Source organism: Uranotaenia lowii, chromosome 2 (genome assembly GCF_029784155.1).
Source record: "Uranotaenia lowii strain MFRU-FL chromosome 2, ASM2978415v1, whole genome shotgun sequence".
NCBI lineage: Eukaryota > Metazoa > Arthropoda > Insecta > Diptera > Culicidae > Uranotaenia > Uranotaenia lowii.
The window spans coordinates 364,410,479-364,428,775 of NC_073692.1; the positions used below are offsets into that span (position 1 = coordinate 364,410,479).

General features: G+C 33.5%; 1 protein-coding gene across 1 annotated transcript in view; it reads right to left on the reverse strand.

Moving 5' to 3' along the window:
- Positions 1–3,240: 3,240 nt before the first annotated feature.
- The window catches only part of LOC129747153 (pro-resilin), a 69,312-nt gene continuing 54,255 nt past the window's right edge, over positions 3,241–18,297 (reverse strand). The window contains exons 2-4 of the mRNA XM_055741196.1: positions 14,396–14,593; positions 4,080–4,271; positions 3,241–4,001 (exon numbers count right to left, since the gene is read on the reverse strand). Of these exons, the coding sequence (XP_055597171.1) occupies positions 3,924–4,001; positions 4,080–4,271; positions 14,396–14,593 (468 nt within the window). The 3' untranslated portion in view covers positions 3,241–3,923. The remainder of the gene's footprint in view (positions 4,002–4,079; positions 4,272–14,395; positions 14,594–18,297) is intronic.

Sequence of the window (18,297 nt, forward strand, 5' to 3'; positions counted from 1 at the left end):
TGTTCTAGGGACCGGTTAAAGATGTGGGTATGTTAAAACATCACCCAAAATTTGGTTAAGTCGTGAAAACCAGTGACATATCAAGTTGACTATTATCACTTTATTTTTTGTGAGCGTTCTAAATTAAAATCTATCTTGAAATGCAACAAGTTTAGCGATAATTACAGGATCCGGCAATTGAACTGCTACATTACTTCAACAGTAATGATTTCGTTGCACACGAAACAGTATTGAACGATCCCTCGTCGCTTTGCTTACATTAAGTTTTTGCTATCATTGGATGTACGTGTTACATTTGTAAGCAACTGTTATCCGGAAAAATAGATCTCGAACAGAAACGTAGCGCTGTGGTTGCCAAGCTGGCAAACGGCAGAAGAACATAGTTCGTGAGCTGTCCGATATAAGTGTGTGCAGAAGTTTTGTTTACCGTACAGTTAAAAGATACCTGGAGACTGGAAGTGCCAAAAAACCTACTGTGGTGACACCTGCCATGCAGAAGATCGTCAAGAAGCGCCTTAAGAGAAATCCTCGTCTGAGTGCCAATAAATTGGCAGAGGATCTCAATATATCGGATCGAGACTTCGTCGGATCCTGGAAGATAAACTTCAGACCAAGCCCTACAAGATCCAAAAGATTCATGACCTTACGGTGAAGCAGAAACAAGAACGGGTAAAAAGAGCGAAGGCGCTGCTGAAGAGGGCCGCGGAAGGAAGGTTGACGAATATCGTTTTTACCGACGAGCAACTCTTCACCGTACAGCAGTTCGTGAATAAGCAGAACGACAGAGTTTGGTTGTCAGACAGATCACCCGGCGACAGAAACCAGCATCGGTGATGGTTTGGGCTGGAATCACCCGTGATGACCGGACTCCGCTGGTTTTTGTCCCTGAAGGAGTGAAATTCAATTAAAATACATATCGGGAACTATGTTGGAGGCCGAAGTCTGCTTTAAGAAACATGAAAGTGTGGAGGGGTCATTGACGGACTTGATGCATTGGGGTTTCATTGATCAGTCCTATTCTGACGATTTTAACGAGTTTTCATAAAGGATACAATAGACTTTCATAATAGTTTATCAATTTAACCTAGATTTTTAACGTTTTATTTTAAAAATATTTATGATCGAAACAAGAACTGTGATGCTGCTTACATTTAGGGGCAAAATTAAAATAATTGCTTAATAGTTTGAGCTTCAAAATACAAATGAAATTTTAACTTCACACATTCCCCTAGGCCCACCCACTATATCCATTTTAATTTTTTCTTCAAAGGTAGCGATTTGATAGAGTTCCTATCCATTTGTTCAATCCGAGCTTACTTTTGGAAAATGTCCTTATTTCGTAAATATCAAAAATTAAATGACTATAAAAATAGCACTATAACTGTTCATATACAAAGAAAAAAAAGTTGTTTTTTCATATCAAACAACCCGTTTGCTTCTAAATGCTTTTTGGTATCATCAGGAGAGCTGTTTGTTTGCGATCCTTGGAAAAATTGATATTTTATGAAATCAATACTGATGTTATGAAATTGTTTGGTACATCTTTATACCTGCAAATAATCACATTTTCGTAGATGACGGGAAGAATTAAAGAAACATAAGCTATCAAAGAACGAAAGAACATAAGCCGTAAATATCATGAATTTTTCGAAAAAGATACAACGGCTCACCGACAGGACTTGAACCTGCAATCTCCGCTTCAGTACAACGGCGCGTTAGCCAATTCCACCACGGTGAACGTGATGAAACCGGCGAACCCGAGCAATCGAGCTCTGCCGATCAACTGCTGGACCTTCTATCGAAAACACAATGTATATCCCGCATGTGATCATGAGCATGAAAAATTCATGATATTTACGGCTTATGTTCTTTCGTTCTTTGATAGCTTATGTTTCTTTAATTCTTCCCGTCATCTACGAAAATGATATTTTATGATTTTGAAATTAGATTTTTAATAACAGCAAAAAAAAATTCAAATACAAATCAAATTTTGCCTATTTGATACTCAATTAAAAATAGGCTTTCAAACGTAGAAAACAATTTTCGAAAATTCAAACTATAGACTGAGTTATTGATGATAATGTGTATTGTAAGTGTATTGTAGGTCAAAATTACCCCGGTGATCAAAGTTACTTCGATTTGCGGTACTTGAAGATGGATTTTGGGCAGCTTCCTGGCCAAAATTTTTATGAAGCCACTGGCAAAAACGAATTTTAAATTGCCGGGGACATCACCCCGATCAAGAAAGTGTTGGATCTGGCAAGGTATTTGTAGCTGCGGACGAAAAACCTCGGTTTTTTTCGTAACAAACAAGACCATGGACTCCAAGATGTACAAGGAGGAGTGTCTGAAAAAACATTAGATTTCAGCACCAGTAAAGTTTTGGCCAGATTTGACAAGCTGCCACTACAGCAAAGAGGTACTACAGTGGTATCGGGACAACGGGGTGGGTTTTTTTTTCGAAAACGACATCAACCCACCCAACTGCCCTCAATTCCACCCCATCGAAAAATATTGGGCAGTTGTCAAGCAGATGATGAAGAAGAATGGTAGGACGACTCGGAATGCAACAACAATGAAGAGATGGTGGAACAAAATTTCCGCTGGAAACATGGCTACCAACTTCTTGATGTGTAGAATTCATCATCATTTATTATTAAAGGTGTGTTCAAACACTGGTGATATTAATCAGAATGAAAAGCCAATGAAATCAATTCTCCTTTAATTATGATTTATTCATGATTTTCCTTTACAGTACGAAGTTGCATTTCATACCAACAACAAGTGACATTACATGGTGATATTTCCAACAGGGTGATCCGCAAACATTCTGATCGGAAATGTCACACCATTCGGTCGGATTCACCTGACATCGTAATCATTTCCATTTACATAAATAGAGATTGAACAAAATTGTGGCAGTTTTGGGACTAACATGTTAACACGTGGTCTAGTGCGGCTTAGAATGTGTAGCTCCGAGAGATAATCTTTCAATTAATCTTGGGGATTAAGTGATGCATCTGCTGCTGCGAAGGTTTAGGATCTGTGATTTTCCGTTTAGATTGGAATTGAATGCTAGTTGATTTGATGTTGTGCTTGTCGCTGGTTGATGCTGCAATTTGAATGGAATCGACTAATCTCATCTCGAAAGAACAGATAGTCTGATGCTAATTGAGAGGGATGCTCTTGTGAGAACCTTTAATGGTGGACTTTTCGGTTCGGATGGTTCGATCCACTAAATTTATGACTATTCAGAGAATCATGTACACGTTTATTTTAATTATAAATTAACGCGATAATTTATGCTACATGCTTTTCTGTGCGCCGTTGGCTGACTTTGCTGTTTTTTTTTCATTTTGCATCTTTCAAAAGTGAGTGGAATGTGTTCCGAAAGCTTAATCACTACAGATTAAGGTGCCCAATTGGCGATCGCACGCTGAGAGTACTATTAAGGACAATTTGCTCTACACTTCTATACCAAACGATCGGAATGTGACACCTGGGTCTTATCTCTGTCTAATTTTGTTCAGACTATTAATTAGATTTTGCGAAATCGGTCCCATGATGCGTGTGTCCTCGCTTTAAGCAAAAATACTGGCTTCAAGATGCGAATCCCATTAACGAGGATTGGGAAGGCAAACACAAATTAAATAAAAAACAAAATGATTTATGGCGCGAAGGACGGTGCACGGTGAGAGGGTTAACTTTTTACATAATTTCAGTACTTAATAGCTATCACTTTGACACAGCGTTTCTGAGAGAGCTGAAGTATACTTGAAGCGTGTTTAATTAGGCAGAAATTTGATTTTCCATATCCCTTCGGAACGAAAAACCATTTCGAAACACGCTGGTTTTGAGTCATCACGATTTTGAAACCTTCTCAGGCTTCGGGAACTAAAAGTTTGGGGGGTGGGGCGGAAGTTCTAGTACTTGTATCCTCCAGCGTTGGCACCTCCCTGTCCGGCACCTTCCGGATATTTGGCTTCACCTTCGTACGATACCTGGGACATAAGAAAAAACACATTTGTAAAACCCAAAAACGTAGACACAAAATACAAATTTCAGCTCTCAAAATAAACCTCAGCGTTGTAGCCGTTCTTCCAGTCGGCGGTGTATCGGACAACCTGGGTTCGGCCGTCCGGAAGTTGAACCCGGTATTCGCCCCGGGTCACATCCCCATCGCTGACGGCGTTGTGCGAGTAGTCGTTTCCGCTTTGGATGTCGTTAACGTTGTAGGTGAAGTCGAACGGCATTCCTGGCTCGTGTACGTGCTAGATAAAATGTAAATTGAAATAGAAATAGTTATCCTAAAGCCTTTTATCATAATTCCTTGAGACTAGTCAAAAATCGATGTTTTAAAGATGTTTTTGATAATATATTCAAAAGATTCCTGTTGACCCTCTAAGGCCCAACCCTACCTTTAGACCATGGATGGCCAACATTTTCAACAGATGGGCCAAGTTTTGATTATGAGATTTTCTCGCGGGCCAAACAAGTATTTTTATTCAAGGAAAAAAAAAAGATTAGATACGCTAATAAAATCAATAATTTCTTCCTTTACCTGCTTCAAGTACAGATTCATTGTAGTAAGAATTTTTTGTTCCATGCATTTTATACAAATTCGTTCAAGCGATTTAAAACCTTCACAATTAATTCCATAAATGACGAATCGCCACCCATTTCCAAAGTTTTTTAGTTTACGGGCATCCCTGAAAAATTTTGTAGATGGAATGGAATTGTCGAACAATTGTATCGTTTATAAGCTTTCGGCATTTAAATGATTATTTACTAAAAGTACTTATATGCACGGACCTTTTGAACTCTTTGAAATTGAAACTCAAAATTAACTCAAAAAATAATATAAAATTTCAGTTGAATTTTTCATTATATAAAATTTTGATTTGATATGTGTGTCTGCAAAGTCATCCTGAAACATTAAATAAATTCTTTTACTTTTTTAAGAACACGTTATTAATGCCAAGCTAGTTAAATTTGATTTAGTATTCATAATAATTGAAGATTAGTAAAAAAAACAAATTTTAAATACTTTACCAGAGTTTCAAATTTTTGAAAAATAAGCACATGTTGTGAAATTTTTATGGAAATTTGATGATTTTTAAACAAAATTTTCAAAATTTAATTTGAATTATATTGTGAATGTGGTTCGGAGATTTTTTAAAGTTTGATATGATCTGTTTTCCTGAGGCCCTCCAAACTCACAAAAATTAAAGGTAGAGTCCAGAGACGAACCAGCCAAAGACTGAAAGTCTCTTAAAATTATAAAAAAAAGGTATAGTCCGTTAACCCATTCGAGACGGATTGCACACCGTGTGTGCAATGACTTTCCGAGGCTATAAGACCGATTGCACACCGTGTGTGCAATGGAAGTAGTTTTAACTTTTTCATGATTTTGAATAAACTAGTGGACCAATTTTCATGGTTCTTGAACCAATAGAATCTTAAAAGCAAAGATAATCATAATTTGGCATTGGTTTCACTGTGTATGAAAATGTCTTCAAAATATCTGAGGTTGAAAATGACTAATAAAATTAGGCAGCGCAGACAGAGTTTCGTTTCGTCAATACAGACAGTAGGTCATTTGCAGGCTATTTGTGCTGTTTTTGTGGAAGTATGCGTCGGAGATTGTTAAAGTTATGGTAAGGGGAGAATAACTGAAATTGATATGCATCTAGGACCTGATGTTTAGCGGTTGTGTGGACTTCGTATTGTTAAGTCTTATTTTTAAATTTTCAAGCTTTAAAGCGTGCTGATGGGTTATCCAGCCCTTGGCGGAGTAATTTAAGTGAATTCTACTTTCACCAAGGTGAAATCTGTATCTTATAGTTGAAACATTATTTACGGTAGCTATTCAACTAAACGTATGATCAAATAAAATTTTAATTATTGGTAATTTTAAACAATTTATAGAAAAAAAATAAATAAACTTCAGCTTTATGGTAATTGCTAATAATATCACCCTCGTCATGGATCTTTTTCATGGAATGTGTTCAAACAATCATAACATGATTTTCTAGAAAATTCTTATTTTATATTGTATTGAAATTTTTCAAATTTTAACGTTCCGTTCGATGTGCCTTCATGAAATGTTGGACAAATCATCATCCTTTCAAGGTGCTATTCAGTAGAATATACGCAAGATTATGTGACGATCATTAGATTTTTCAATGTATATTTTTTTTATAAAATATAGATCATAATTATTAGAAGAGTTAGTTAGCCGGACTTAAATAGTTGAACAACTTAAATAGTTTTCAGATAGCAAAAATCCACAGGAAGACACAAGAAAACATTGAGTTAAATTAAAACCGACAAAGTTGAAAACATGGTCATGAATCACAAAAGTAAACACATTTTGTAAGAAGTTGAAAAAAACTTATTGTTGGTTTAAACCACATCATATAATTTTTTGCATTATATTCTTTCCTTTATAAACAAACAAAAATTAAACGAATGATGAAAATAATTGAAATGGTGTATTTTCATTTTTGTACCCATTGCACACCGTGTGTGCAATTCGGCTCCTCGAAATAATTTTATTTCGAGGAGCGGACTGCACACACGGTGTGCAATGGACATTTTTTGTGAATTTACGATTAAATTTTGGAAATTTCATTAAATTCATGTTTTTGAGATAAAAATTGATCGAATCAAAGAATAAAAATTTTTCGCTCCTGGGGGACGCGTTCGAAAAAAGTCGCCGTCTCGAATGGGTTAAAAAGCTCACTACGCTCAAACACCTATGGAGACAACCTATGGTAAGAAATAACCAAAAACAATGGTAATAAATGGCCGACTATGGGATGGAAAGTAACGATAAAATAATGCACCCAAATTTACATTTTCGACAAACTATAGGAAATTTTAAAGATTTTGAACACAAATTTTCAATTCAATGAACAACTATTCAAAAGATCGTGTTCTATTTTGTCATCTGTGGAAAAAGTCACAGTTGTTTTTTTTTGTCAATTTCTCCCAATCCTGCAAAAATACAGTGAATTTAACGGTATTTAAAAAAAGATTTTAGTAAATTTTAATCATTAATAACTTTTTAAGCATAAGTCGAATCGTGACAAGGTATGCTACACTGAAATCCAAAACAGTTCAACGCAGAAAAATTCAAGTAAATTTTTAATAATCTTTAATAATCATTCATTAAATAAATCAAATTTTCAAAAAGAATTTTAGTTTCAAGTTTTGTGATTTCAGTGTACCAAATAAATCATTTCCAGCCCATGAAGAATGGTTCTAGTGATTGGTGAAGTTACATTACATTTAGCATGGTATTTTCATCACGGAGCATTTTTCTTAGCATGCTTCCAACGATCCCCTTTGAAACGTATGGTACTGGTGGTCCACGTTTCTTCCTGTTCCTGTGTTCCAGATTTCTCTGCGTTCTCTGCTCCATGGTAGGCCCAACCATTTTATGTTTTTGATCATTTTGATGTGTTGATGTTAAAATGATCCAAAACATGAACAAAGACAAGAAGAATAATAATACACGCTTATTATTCTTTGGGACTCAGACATAAGTTCTGGCTGTGGAAGTACGATTAGTGATTAGTGAGTGATAAGTCGAATCGTGACAAGGTATGCAAAAAAGTTGTTAAATAAGTTAAAATCTTCAATACCAAATACTTTAAGACTTTCTTGAATGATGTTAGAAATAGTTGTAATCTATTTCAAGTTCTAAGAACTGTATGATTGATTTTTAGGCGTATCTCTGAAACGAATAACTAAGCAAGATCTGAATTCGTGATTGAATAAAGTATAATAAAAAGATTCAAAATCTGATTTAAATTTTAACGTAGGTTTGAAAATTTGTTTATTAGTTATCGAAGATCGGTTCAACTTAAAATAAATTTTAAATTTTTAACTCTTTAGGTATTATCATTAAATTGATTAGATTTGCTCAATTATATAAGTTTTAAGCAGTAAACCTATATCAATAAATTAAGAAGTGAAAAATAAAATTTCAAAAATGATTTATATTCAAACCGCCACAATCTTCTGAAATCAGTTATTAAAACATAAGCAACACAAATGTTGTTCCCTTGCGAACATGTAAAATATTGTGTAATTTTGAAAATTTAATTTTTAATCCTTTTTTCTGTGACGGAAACCTTTTCGTTAAATTACATCATATCAAATCAAGGAGATTCCTCCATCTCATTTCGACTGAAGTTGATTAAAATTTATGTTATATTTTTTTAGAATGATATGAAGAAAAATGTTTAACTCAGAAAACATGGTTATTTCTAAAAGAGCTTCGCGGGCCACAAAAAGATAGCCGCGAGCCAAATGTGGCCCATGGGCTATAATTTGGCCACCCATGCTTTAGACGGAATTTATCAAAATACTCATAAAGACTGTCATTTTAAAGATTTTATGATGATACATGTTCAGCTGTTTAGGTGTCAAATGTTCGAGGTGAGAGCAGCTTCAAAACCAGTAAAAATCCAGTAAACGTCCATCAAGTAATTTAAAAAAAAAACATATTTAAAGAAAATCATAAGAATTCTTACATGATTGGTCCACCAGATCCAAAAATCCAAGTGATGACATCAAAATTTAAAAAAAAATCGTTTAAAACAAGATGTCTGTGCCCTACAGTGGCACGCGAAAATTAGATGTTGTGCCTAATCTCGTCCGATTTTTTTCATTAGTTGCACATCTTAAAAGCCCAATTTGGAGTCAATGTTTTCACAATGTTTTCATTAAAATCATGAAGGCTCGATGTTGAGTTGAAATTAAATTCTTTAGGATCCGTCCTATATAGATACAATGAATCATCTCAAAATTAGGGAAACTGGTGTTTTGCAAATATGAAATTTATAGTTATCTAATAGTTGCGATGAATTTCTTCAAAGTAACTCTGATTTAAATTTAATCCCTTGTAGGCAAAGCAGTTAAAATGTCTTCAGGCTTCTATTGAAATTCTTCAGACATTGCGAAATTGTGCGACTTTCCACAAATACATAAATTTTAGAGCACAGAAATTATTGACATTAGATACCTACTAGTAGGTAAAAACGCAGTTATCCACTTATTTAGCTGAAAAATCTAGCATATTTAAAGACAATTCAAGTTCAAGATTTTTTTTGTGTTTATATATTCTTGTTTCAAAACATATAGAACAGGGTGTTAATTTTCAACATAGAATTCTGAAAATGGGATATTTTAACTCATGACTTGATTAAGCGATGTTTCAAAACACTCAAAGTTTGACCCAAAAATTGTCTTTCTACCATATAAAGCCAGCTGTTTTCCTAAAATCCCAGAGAATGAATTTTAGCAATACAATCTTTTAAGAAATAACACTAGATATCTGCGCATTTGACGGAACTGCCGCCAACTCGACACAGTATCTGGCTTGACCCTTTCAGAATTCAATGAAACTTTGAGTGTGTATAGCTATCACGTAGTTGAAGCACTTGACATGCTAAGTTTTCTCAAAAAATGATCTAGACTAATATTTGAAAAGAACCCATTTTCTATTAAAATTTTTAGCTCTAAAATTACAATAGTCTACGGGAGAATTAAAAAAAAGGATTGACTTTTTAGAAAAAAAATATTGAAAAAAAATCATTTTGTTATTCAACATTGAGAAAAGTGCATTTAAGAAAACTAAAACTCTATTTTCCAAAAAAAAAAAACGCCACTTTAGAATATTACGATATTTTTTTCTTAGTCGAGTAGTAATAATGCCTACAATTCGTCTTTACATTGCAACTTGGGTAAATTTTAGAGAAAAAAGATTTTCTAAGAAAAACTTTTTCAAGTCCATACGGAAACAAATTGTTTTCTTAGTGTATAATTTTTATTCAAGACTAATAGTTTATTGCATTGGTGTAATTTTTCAAAAAGAAATAAATATTTTAGATTGTCTGAAGCTTGTTTCTATAGTTTGTGGTATTCATTCATTGCACAGTTTCATCATCCTAGGATTGGAAATATATTTATTGTCTACCTAAATACGAGAATTGACTTAGCTTTCTAGCAAACATCTTGTTTTTGAATGTGGATAAGACTGCCCCAAATTTGTTTGGGAAATTTCAAGCTTGTGATGTGTTATGCGCTGCAGGTTTAAAAAGATCCTAGGTCTAGTACAAAGTCTCATGCCAAATTTGGGCCAAATCGGATCGCGGAAGAGGGTCGCTCAACGAGCCTAAAATTTGCTTGGGATTTTGAGACATTTCGTTCGGGAGAAACATGAAAATCCAGTTTTTCTTGAATAACTTGGTTCTATTAGGCCGATATCTTTTAAAACAGTTTTTCTCAAAGCCTAAACTTTGACAAATATTTTATCCGAAGACTGCATTTCGATTCTACTTATGAAAAAAAGTTATTGCAGTCTTCGGGTGAAATATTAGTCATAGTTTAGGCTTTGAGAAAAACTGTTTTCAAAAGAAATCGGCCGAAGGGAACCAAAGTTATTCATGAAAAACTGGATTTTCGTGCTCCTCCCGAACAAAATGTCCTAAAATGCCATACAAATTTTAGGCTCGTTGAGCGATCCCTTCCCGTGATCCGATCTGGCCCAAATTTGGCATGAGGCCTTGTACTAGGCATAGGATCAGTTTAAGAATGCTGAGCATAACTTTTTTTTTTAATGTCGGGTCATTTGAGGCACTCTAGTGCGCAATCCTGATTGGGCAGTCTTTAGTATTGTCTAAATAGTTAATTTTGGATAATCAAAATGAAATTCTGCTAGCTTTGTTTTAAAATATGTTAAAAGAACTATGATTTCTGATTTTCTGCTTATGAAAAAGAAAGGATTATCTGCCCATAATGCAAAATTCGAGAAACTCACTTTAAAAGTCTGAGTTGAGTAAATTCCAAAACATTTTTCGAAAAGGTTAACTTTTTAGTTAATCAATGGTGTAAAGATTAAAATATTGAAATTTGAAATATGCAGAAGATAATTTTTGATGCAGTTCTCTTTAAATTTTTTTTGTAATGGACCTAAGAGATAACGACTGTTAAATTTCCATAAAAACTAAATAATTTACTTTAATCTTATGTACACTATCTAATTGCTATTTGACATGGTTTTATTCCAATAAAAAATTCTTAAAATTGCTATAGACAAGAATAATTTGAACTGAAATCGATTCTTTTGTGTTGAGTAATTTTTGATTTTTCTAATAAAAACATTATAAATAATTGATTAAAGACAATGAAAATACATTTTTCCAGTTTAATTTTAAGTGTCAACACTTTGAGTTTTCTAAAATTAACTTGGAAATGAAAACCACTGAAATTGACATTGAAGAAAAAAAAGTGTTAGTGGTCTTTTTCAAGATTATCGAAAAAAAAAATAATAGTAGGTTCCACAAAAATGCTGCAGTGATATCAATTTAGTTATTTGACTCAAAAATTTTGTGATAGTTTTCTGTCAGAATATCGTGATAAATTTCAATGAAATCTATATTAAACTAATTAGAATTCGGTCATTTTAAGAATTCACAATAGAAATTATTTTCTTTTTCGAATATCTAAATATTTACATAAAGCAGTGTGATAAATCTACACTGCATAGAGCATTAAAAATTTTCATTTTCATTTTTATTTCATTTTAGCGACATTGGTCATATTGTGCCCTATCGAAGCATTGATTATGATACTAATGATGGATTTTCGAGAAAGAAAATGCTCATAAGACATATTAGCTTCATTCTCAGTTAAAAATTTTGCTGATAGATTTGATGTTGTATGATAATTAACACTTTAATCTATCATTACTGCAATTATACCAAATTTTTTCTAGGATTCAAACTTTTTGGGAAATCACCGGTTTTGATCGGTTTTTTCATTATCATTATATCGAAATTCGAGATTTCTAAAAAAACCGGAAAATTCGACTACCCTTTTATTAATTGAACCAGCTCTGGAAATTATAACCAGTTTCATTTTTAGTGCGGTCCGTTGTAAAGATATGAAATTTAAATAGGCTCCTATTGGTTTAAAAGGTTCTCCTGATGTAGAGTATCTTTCTTGTTTTTGAAAAAAAAAACTTTATTTAACAAACATTATCTTCTTACAAATCAGCTGGAGATAAAACTATTTAAATTTGAAATTTACACTACAAAAAAAAATTTTAATCTAGAGAATCGTCTGACATTACCAATTCAAAATTGATAAGTTTTTCACTTACACTCCTTCGGCTTCACATGCCTCATATTATTTTCAAAAATTTATTGTTATTTGATTTCGTGTATCGGTGTTTTTTTTTTGTTTCGAAGATTTTGGGCACTATGTTAGACGTTCTACTCCATTTAAATCTGTGTTAACCTTCCAAAGCCGCTAAATATCCGTTTCGGGGAAATTTGAGTTGTTGTTTGATTTCGTTCTCCTGACTGTAAATGTTAACCAATTTGGATGATGTTATATTCATTGTACAGGTACAAATTTATTCTAATTACTTAACATTTCAAAATAAAGTCAATATGTATTACCTGGTTCAGAACAATCAATTTTATTTTTAAAATACTCATAACTTCTGACAGCTTTTCTGTATTTGAGTGTTTCATTGATGTTTGAAATCGTCAAGAATCCATCTCTCCGACAATGTGTAGATATGTTGGGGCCAATTAAAGTTTTGACCACTATCTTAGTTCTTCCGATAGAAAAAAATCTTTCTTAAAAAAAAACGACATCCAATTTTTGCTTTGATAAGCTGTACTTCATTTCCCATTGAACCGATTTTAAAAATTCCCAGTTCTTCAGTTTATTGGAATGATGATAAAGATGTTTGAAATGAGCACTTAGGGTCATATGGACCCGAACAGCTTTGAAGGGTTAAATTGAAACGTGATTTCATGTTAAAAATTGATATATGGATAAATATGTTTTATTTTGTGACTTATTTATCGAGAATTTCATAGTTGGTGGCAGAGTAAGATTCACGATCCTGCCAAATCATTTCTGCCAATGAACTTATTTATTAACGCTTTCTTAAAAACCCTTGAGAGATCGTCACAAATTTGTTATGCAATGGGAAAAATAAGTTTTGCATAATTATTTGGATAATTTAAGGAGTGTATTCGAAAAAAAAAATGCAACAGTTTGTTTCGTGAATAACTATTGAATGCATGGAATATAGAATATGGATAGAAATTGAGAAAAATTTCAGTGAAGCTACCTAGTAATGTATTGTGTACACGTGCACAAAATTTGGTGACAATCTTTCTAGTGGTTTTTGAGATAGCGTCTGATACTGAAGTTCATTGATAATTTTTTTGGACAGGATCGTGAAAAATCCAGAATATTAAGTCCCAGTTTAAGACCCAAAAACAGCTGGAATTCAACTATCCGACTAAAGTTCACATGGTAAATCGTTTAATAAGTTCTAGAGTACCCAATAGTGAGCTGAAATTTGAATAAAAGTGAAGATTATTGATTCCTCCTCAATCCGGAAATATGAATGAGGAAGTGAAAAAAAGTCAATTTCTTTTGGCTGGTTCATCTAGCTGACTTATAAAAAGGCTTGATATTATTCCTACCAGAAGGAAAAGCTGCCCATCGAAAAAATAAACAAAAAACGATGGTAAAATCGTGCGCAAAATATTTGGACTGCTTGTGGAGAGATATTTTGAAAAATGTCGCAATGGACAGCGAAACGAACTCTTTAGCGGTCACCTGGCACGTTTCCAACCAGAAACTTTTCGTTGAGAAGTCTCGCCAGTATTTCCGGAGATAAACAAGGGAAAAAATGAAAAATTTAATGTCTAAACTTGAGGAGCCTTACCAACTATCTGCGGAAACTGTAAATAACTCACTCTTTCATAACGATTGACAGGACGAATGGCTAAAAATACAAAGAAGGCTGCCTCCAATGCGACCATTTTCTCTGCACAGCTCTTCAATTCTTCCCACGAAGTTCATACTCTGTTTAAATTGGATCTTCAATCGTACCATTATGCAAAAACGGTGAAATGATAAAAAGTCAAATATGTTGTTTAAGAGCCGAAGGAGGGCAATCGGCAAATTTTGTTATAACTTCAACCAAATTCATAATTTTAAGTTATTTTGAAGGTCAAGCTTCAGGAAACAGCAAACGTAATCAAAAATTTGAAAAAAGGTGGTTTAAAGTATGCATTATAATATATGGTGCGCGTGTTGCCCAAAAATTAAAGTCGAAAAATTTCTTCATCGGGCGCTATTTTAAAAAACCACTTGATAGAACATCACAAAAAATTTGCATACGTCAACATTACATTATCAGGTAGCCTCTTTGAAAATTTCATCAATTTCCATTCATGCATTCAAAAGTTATTCACGAAACAAAGTGTTGCATTTTTTTCGAATAAATACACTCCTTTAACAAATATTATGCATTTCAACCAGGAAATTCCTCTGTGCGATCAACACTTACATCAGCACCGGGACCACCGCCGGCAGCCGGAGGTCCGTAGGAGGGTGCCGGTGGCCGCACCTGCGTGGGCTGAGTGGCAGATGGGAATGGCTGCTTCGGTTTGTCGTAGTCATAGCCCTTATCCGGAGGCAGATACTGGTTGTTCTGTGCTAACGTCTGATCCACGATCGTCAACGCCAGGCAGCACAGCGAGAGACCCTGTGGAGTTTAAAAGAGTTATAAAAATGATGAACCATTAGCAGTGCCATTTGTTGGTTTACTTTGAATTTAGTGACGAATTGTGTGTTGAGATTTTTAGATGCAGATCGGTAAACTAGTGACATTTATTTTCCAAAAGACAACAAGTAGATTTGCTCCATCAACTGCCGGAGGCTAGAGGCTGTCGTCATCGAGTACACTCAACAGCGACTTATCTTCCTCTAGATGAGCAGCCACGTTCCACTCCACTTAATTTAGATCGCAGATTCTCGTCGTCGAAACCCAGTTGCACTATTTAGCTCGTTGCAATTTTGTAGCACGCTGCTTGTCAAGTGACGAAATTCCGGCTCCGCGCAGCACAATGACCCATTCATTGTGGGAGACGTTCTAAAGCCGGAGTCTTCTTGAAAATCTCCCCAAGATCTAGCCATGAATCCGGCAGACCCCAACGCTAAAATTAATCCCATCAACTAAACAAACTCGAACCTTCCTCTCTCCCGACGTCACCTTGGAACAATTTTCTCGCGTTCAACAAAATTTTGCAAAAGGTCTCGAAACCACACTAAAAATAAATTGTAACATTGCTCTGTGCACCTTTCGATTGAAACAAAATTGCAGCGGGCGCTTCTCTGGTTCAAAGCAGGAATCGCAAATGATCTAATTTATTATACCGACAGCTGTTTCGGAATTGAGTTGTGGGGGAGGTGTGATCTAAAGATTTTACCATTTTCTTAGCCGTGAGGCATCTCGTTCGAATGGGTCCGTTGAAGTTCCAGTGCCTAGCATTGGTGGACCATCCCTATTTTTGGAGTGGTGGTGTTCCGTGATAAATTATTATTTGTTTGCCTATCGAAATTGAGGCGCTTGCATCATCATCTGTGCAGATTGAGAATGCAAATTGAGCTCACTGGGTGGAGTTTGGGATGAAAGACTACAAATAGAGCTAGTTCAGCTGATATATGCTAGAGTAAGGTTGCCAAAAATTGTTCAGCACGTGTCCAAGCCGGACAAATTCGAGCAATTTTATATAAAAACCTATCAGAATCCGGGCATTTAATTTCAAAATTTACGACCAAAATCCGGACAATATCCGGGCAAATTATGTCAAACCCCAGAATTTACTTAACAAAAAAAAATATTTTATCGGCTATATCGGTGAAATGTTATATTCTTTGAGAAAGAATATTTAAGAATTGAAATTTTGATTTTAATTTGAACAAATTATCACCACATTTCATCTCATTTTTCCTAACGGGTCTATGATGAAAAGTTGTTCTAAATAATTAAAATTACCCTACCCCTACCCTAACATCATTCATCTTATTCTAATCTTCTGTCCGTCTATAATCTTACAATTCATAAATATTCTTTCTCAAAGAATATAACATTTCACCGATATAGCCGATAAAATAATTTCATGAAATTTTTTAAAATTTTCCGATCTTATTGTTTAAGAAAATCGATTCCGTAGGTAATCGCTAAAATTATGACAAAATGTAAAATTTTCTTTTATTACAATATGTTCCATTGGCGAGGACGTAGAGATCAACATTGAAAGTTCGTAGAATGATTGTTGACAACTTTGTGGATTTTCAATGCCAGTTATGTTTAAATAAATTTTAGTTATACGCTTGTTCAAAAAATTTCTAAGTTTTTAATAATTTCAATAAATCAATCAATTATCATTTAATAAATCATTTAATTGAACCTTTAGGATATTAATAATTTTACCATAGAAAAATCTTTGAGTTGGGTTACACAAAATTCTTGTCTTTGAATGCAAAAGTTAATCTTTTACTCTTGAATAATAGTTTTTTCCCATACATAAGTACTCGTAGCTTCGATTTTTTTTTACGAAAAATTGTTTAAACTAACAGGACGTTGAACTTTCCGAAGGTCATTCAGCTTTATGAGGTTCGTTCAACTTGTAGGTCTTGATTGAACTTCTCTATGACTATCAAGCCACTCGAGAATGTCAAACCAATCTTAGTTTTTTTAGTGTTGCTATGCCATTTTAAAGATGTCAGGCCTCTCAAGGATTTTTAAGCCTCTAAACATGGCCGTAGGAAAGGGAGGGGGGGGGGAGGGTAGAGTGGAGCTAGATGTTCCTTGATAAAATTTTAGTGATTGAGTAAAGTTATTAAAGATTAACAATTTTTACTTACAACTTATGCCAAAGTTCGAAAACTAATTTCAGGTTTAGAATTCTGCTACAGATTTTACAAAATTTTCTCGCTTGATGGTAGAACTTCGTTTATGAATACAAAATTTTACATGATTAAACTCATTTCAAGGTTCCGGTTCCCTATTATAAAAATCTTAATTGTATTTCTGATTTCATATTCCACATTATGTATCTAGTTAATCTAGTTAAAGAAATTGTTATTCAAATTTGGGTTTTCACTCCAAATAATGGATAGAATATTTTTGAATCTTATATGCATTAAAATAATAAATTTCCGGGTATGAAAAAAACACAATATTTAAGCTTTGATGATTTAGAATTCGGGCAGTTCCAAACGCGTGTATTTTAATAATATTCGTTTGTTCGAAAAACGTGAGCATTCTAGTAAGTCTCCTAATTGTACTTTTTATCTATTTGGGACCAAAAAAAATCAGAAAAAATAAACAGTTTATGAGTTAACACCGAAAAGAAGTGCCCGGGCTCTAAATGACCATAGCTTTGAAAATCGTTCCGAGTTCTTGTTTCATATTTAGATCACTTTTTAATCCAAATCAAAAATAAAAAAATGAAATATTTCATTCAGATTTTAACCCAAGACATCAAATTTAAAACACTAGAAATTTCAATTCTTGGCTCATATAGAATTATTGATCTGGAATCTTAATTCAGCAATCGTTTTCGTTGTTTGGTTTTAATCACCGCACTTTTCTATGATTTGCTTTGATTGATATTTTTCGGTGATTTATTCAAGACGAAATTAGAACTGCTGTTTTTTTACGTTTCGGTCTACTGAGCTTCAGCCATCTTCAGAAAAACTGTATGTAAAATAAATTGAAAGTAATAAATTTAACAATATTTTCAAATGAAATAGTTTTTTGAAAGTATTGTAAAATTTATTAATTTCTATCTTTTTTAAATACAGTTTTTCAGAAGATGGCTGAAGCTCAGTAGGCCGAAACGTAAAAAACAGCAGTTTAAATTTCGTCTTGAAAATATCACCAAAAAATATCAATCAAAGAAAATCATAGAAATTGTTTTCTTTTTCATTTCAAAAATTTTATTGAGTTCGGAAATGACTAAATATTCAAAAAAACAAATCTTTATAAATTTTACTCATTTATGAGCTTAAACTGAATTTAGCATTAATACTGCATCTGAATTCTCAATCTGATCTCATAACTATTTCATGAACAAATTCATATTCAGGTTCAAATCAGATTCAGAATTATTATTAAAAATTCAAATTAAGCTTATAAATGAGCTATAGTTATAAAAATTACTTATTCGTTGAGTACAATTTGAAATTTCATTGATTTTTTTGGTTGTTATTTCAACTTCAAAATTGTTATTTTGTAACCAAAGTAAGTCACTCTTTATTTTAGAAAATGAATACATAGGATTTTATTCAAAGAATACATATTTAAGTATTTGCGGATGAAGAAACATGTTATATCCCGTAAAAAATTAATAAAATCATTATTGCAGTTTTATCAAGTGCTTAATTTTAAACTAAAACTTG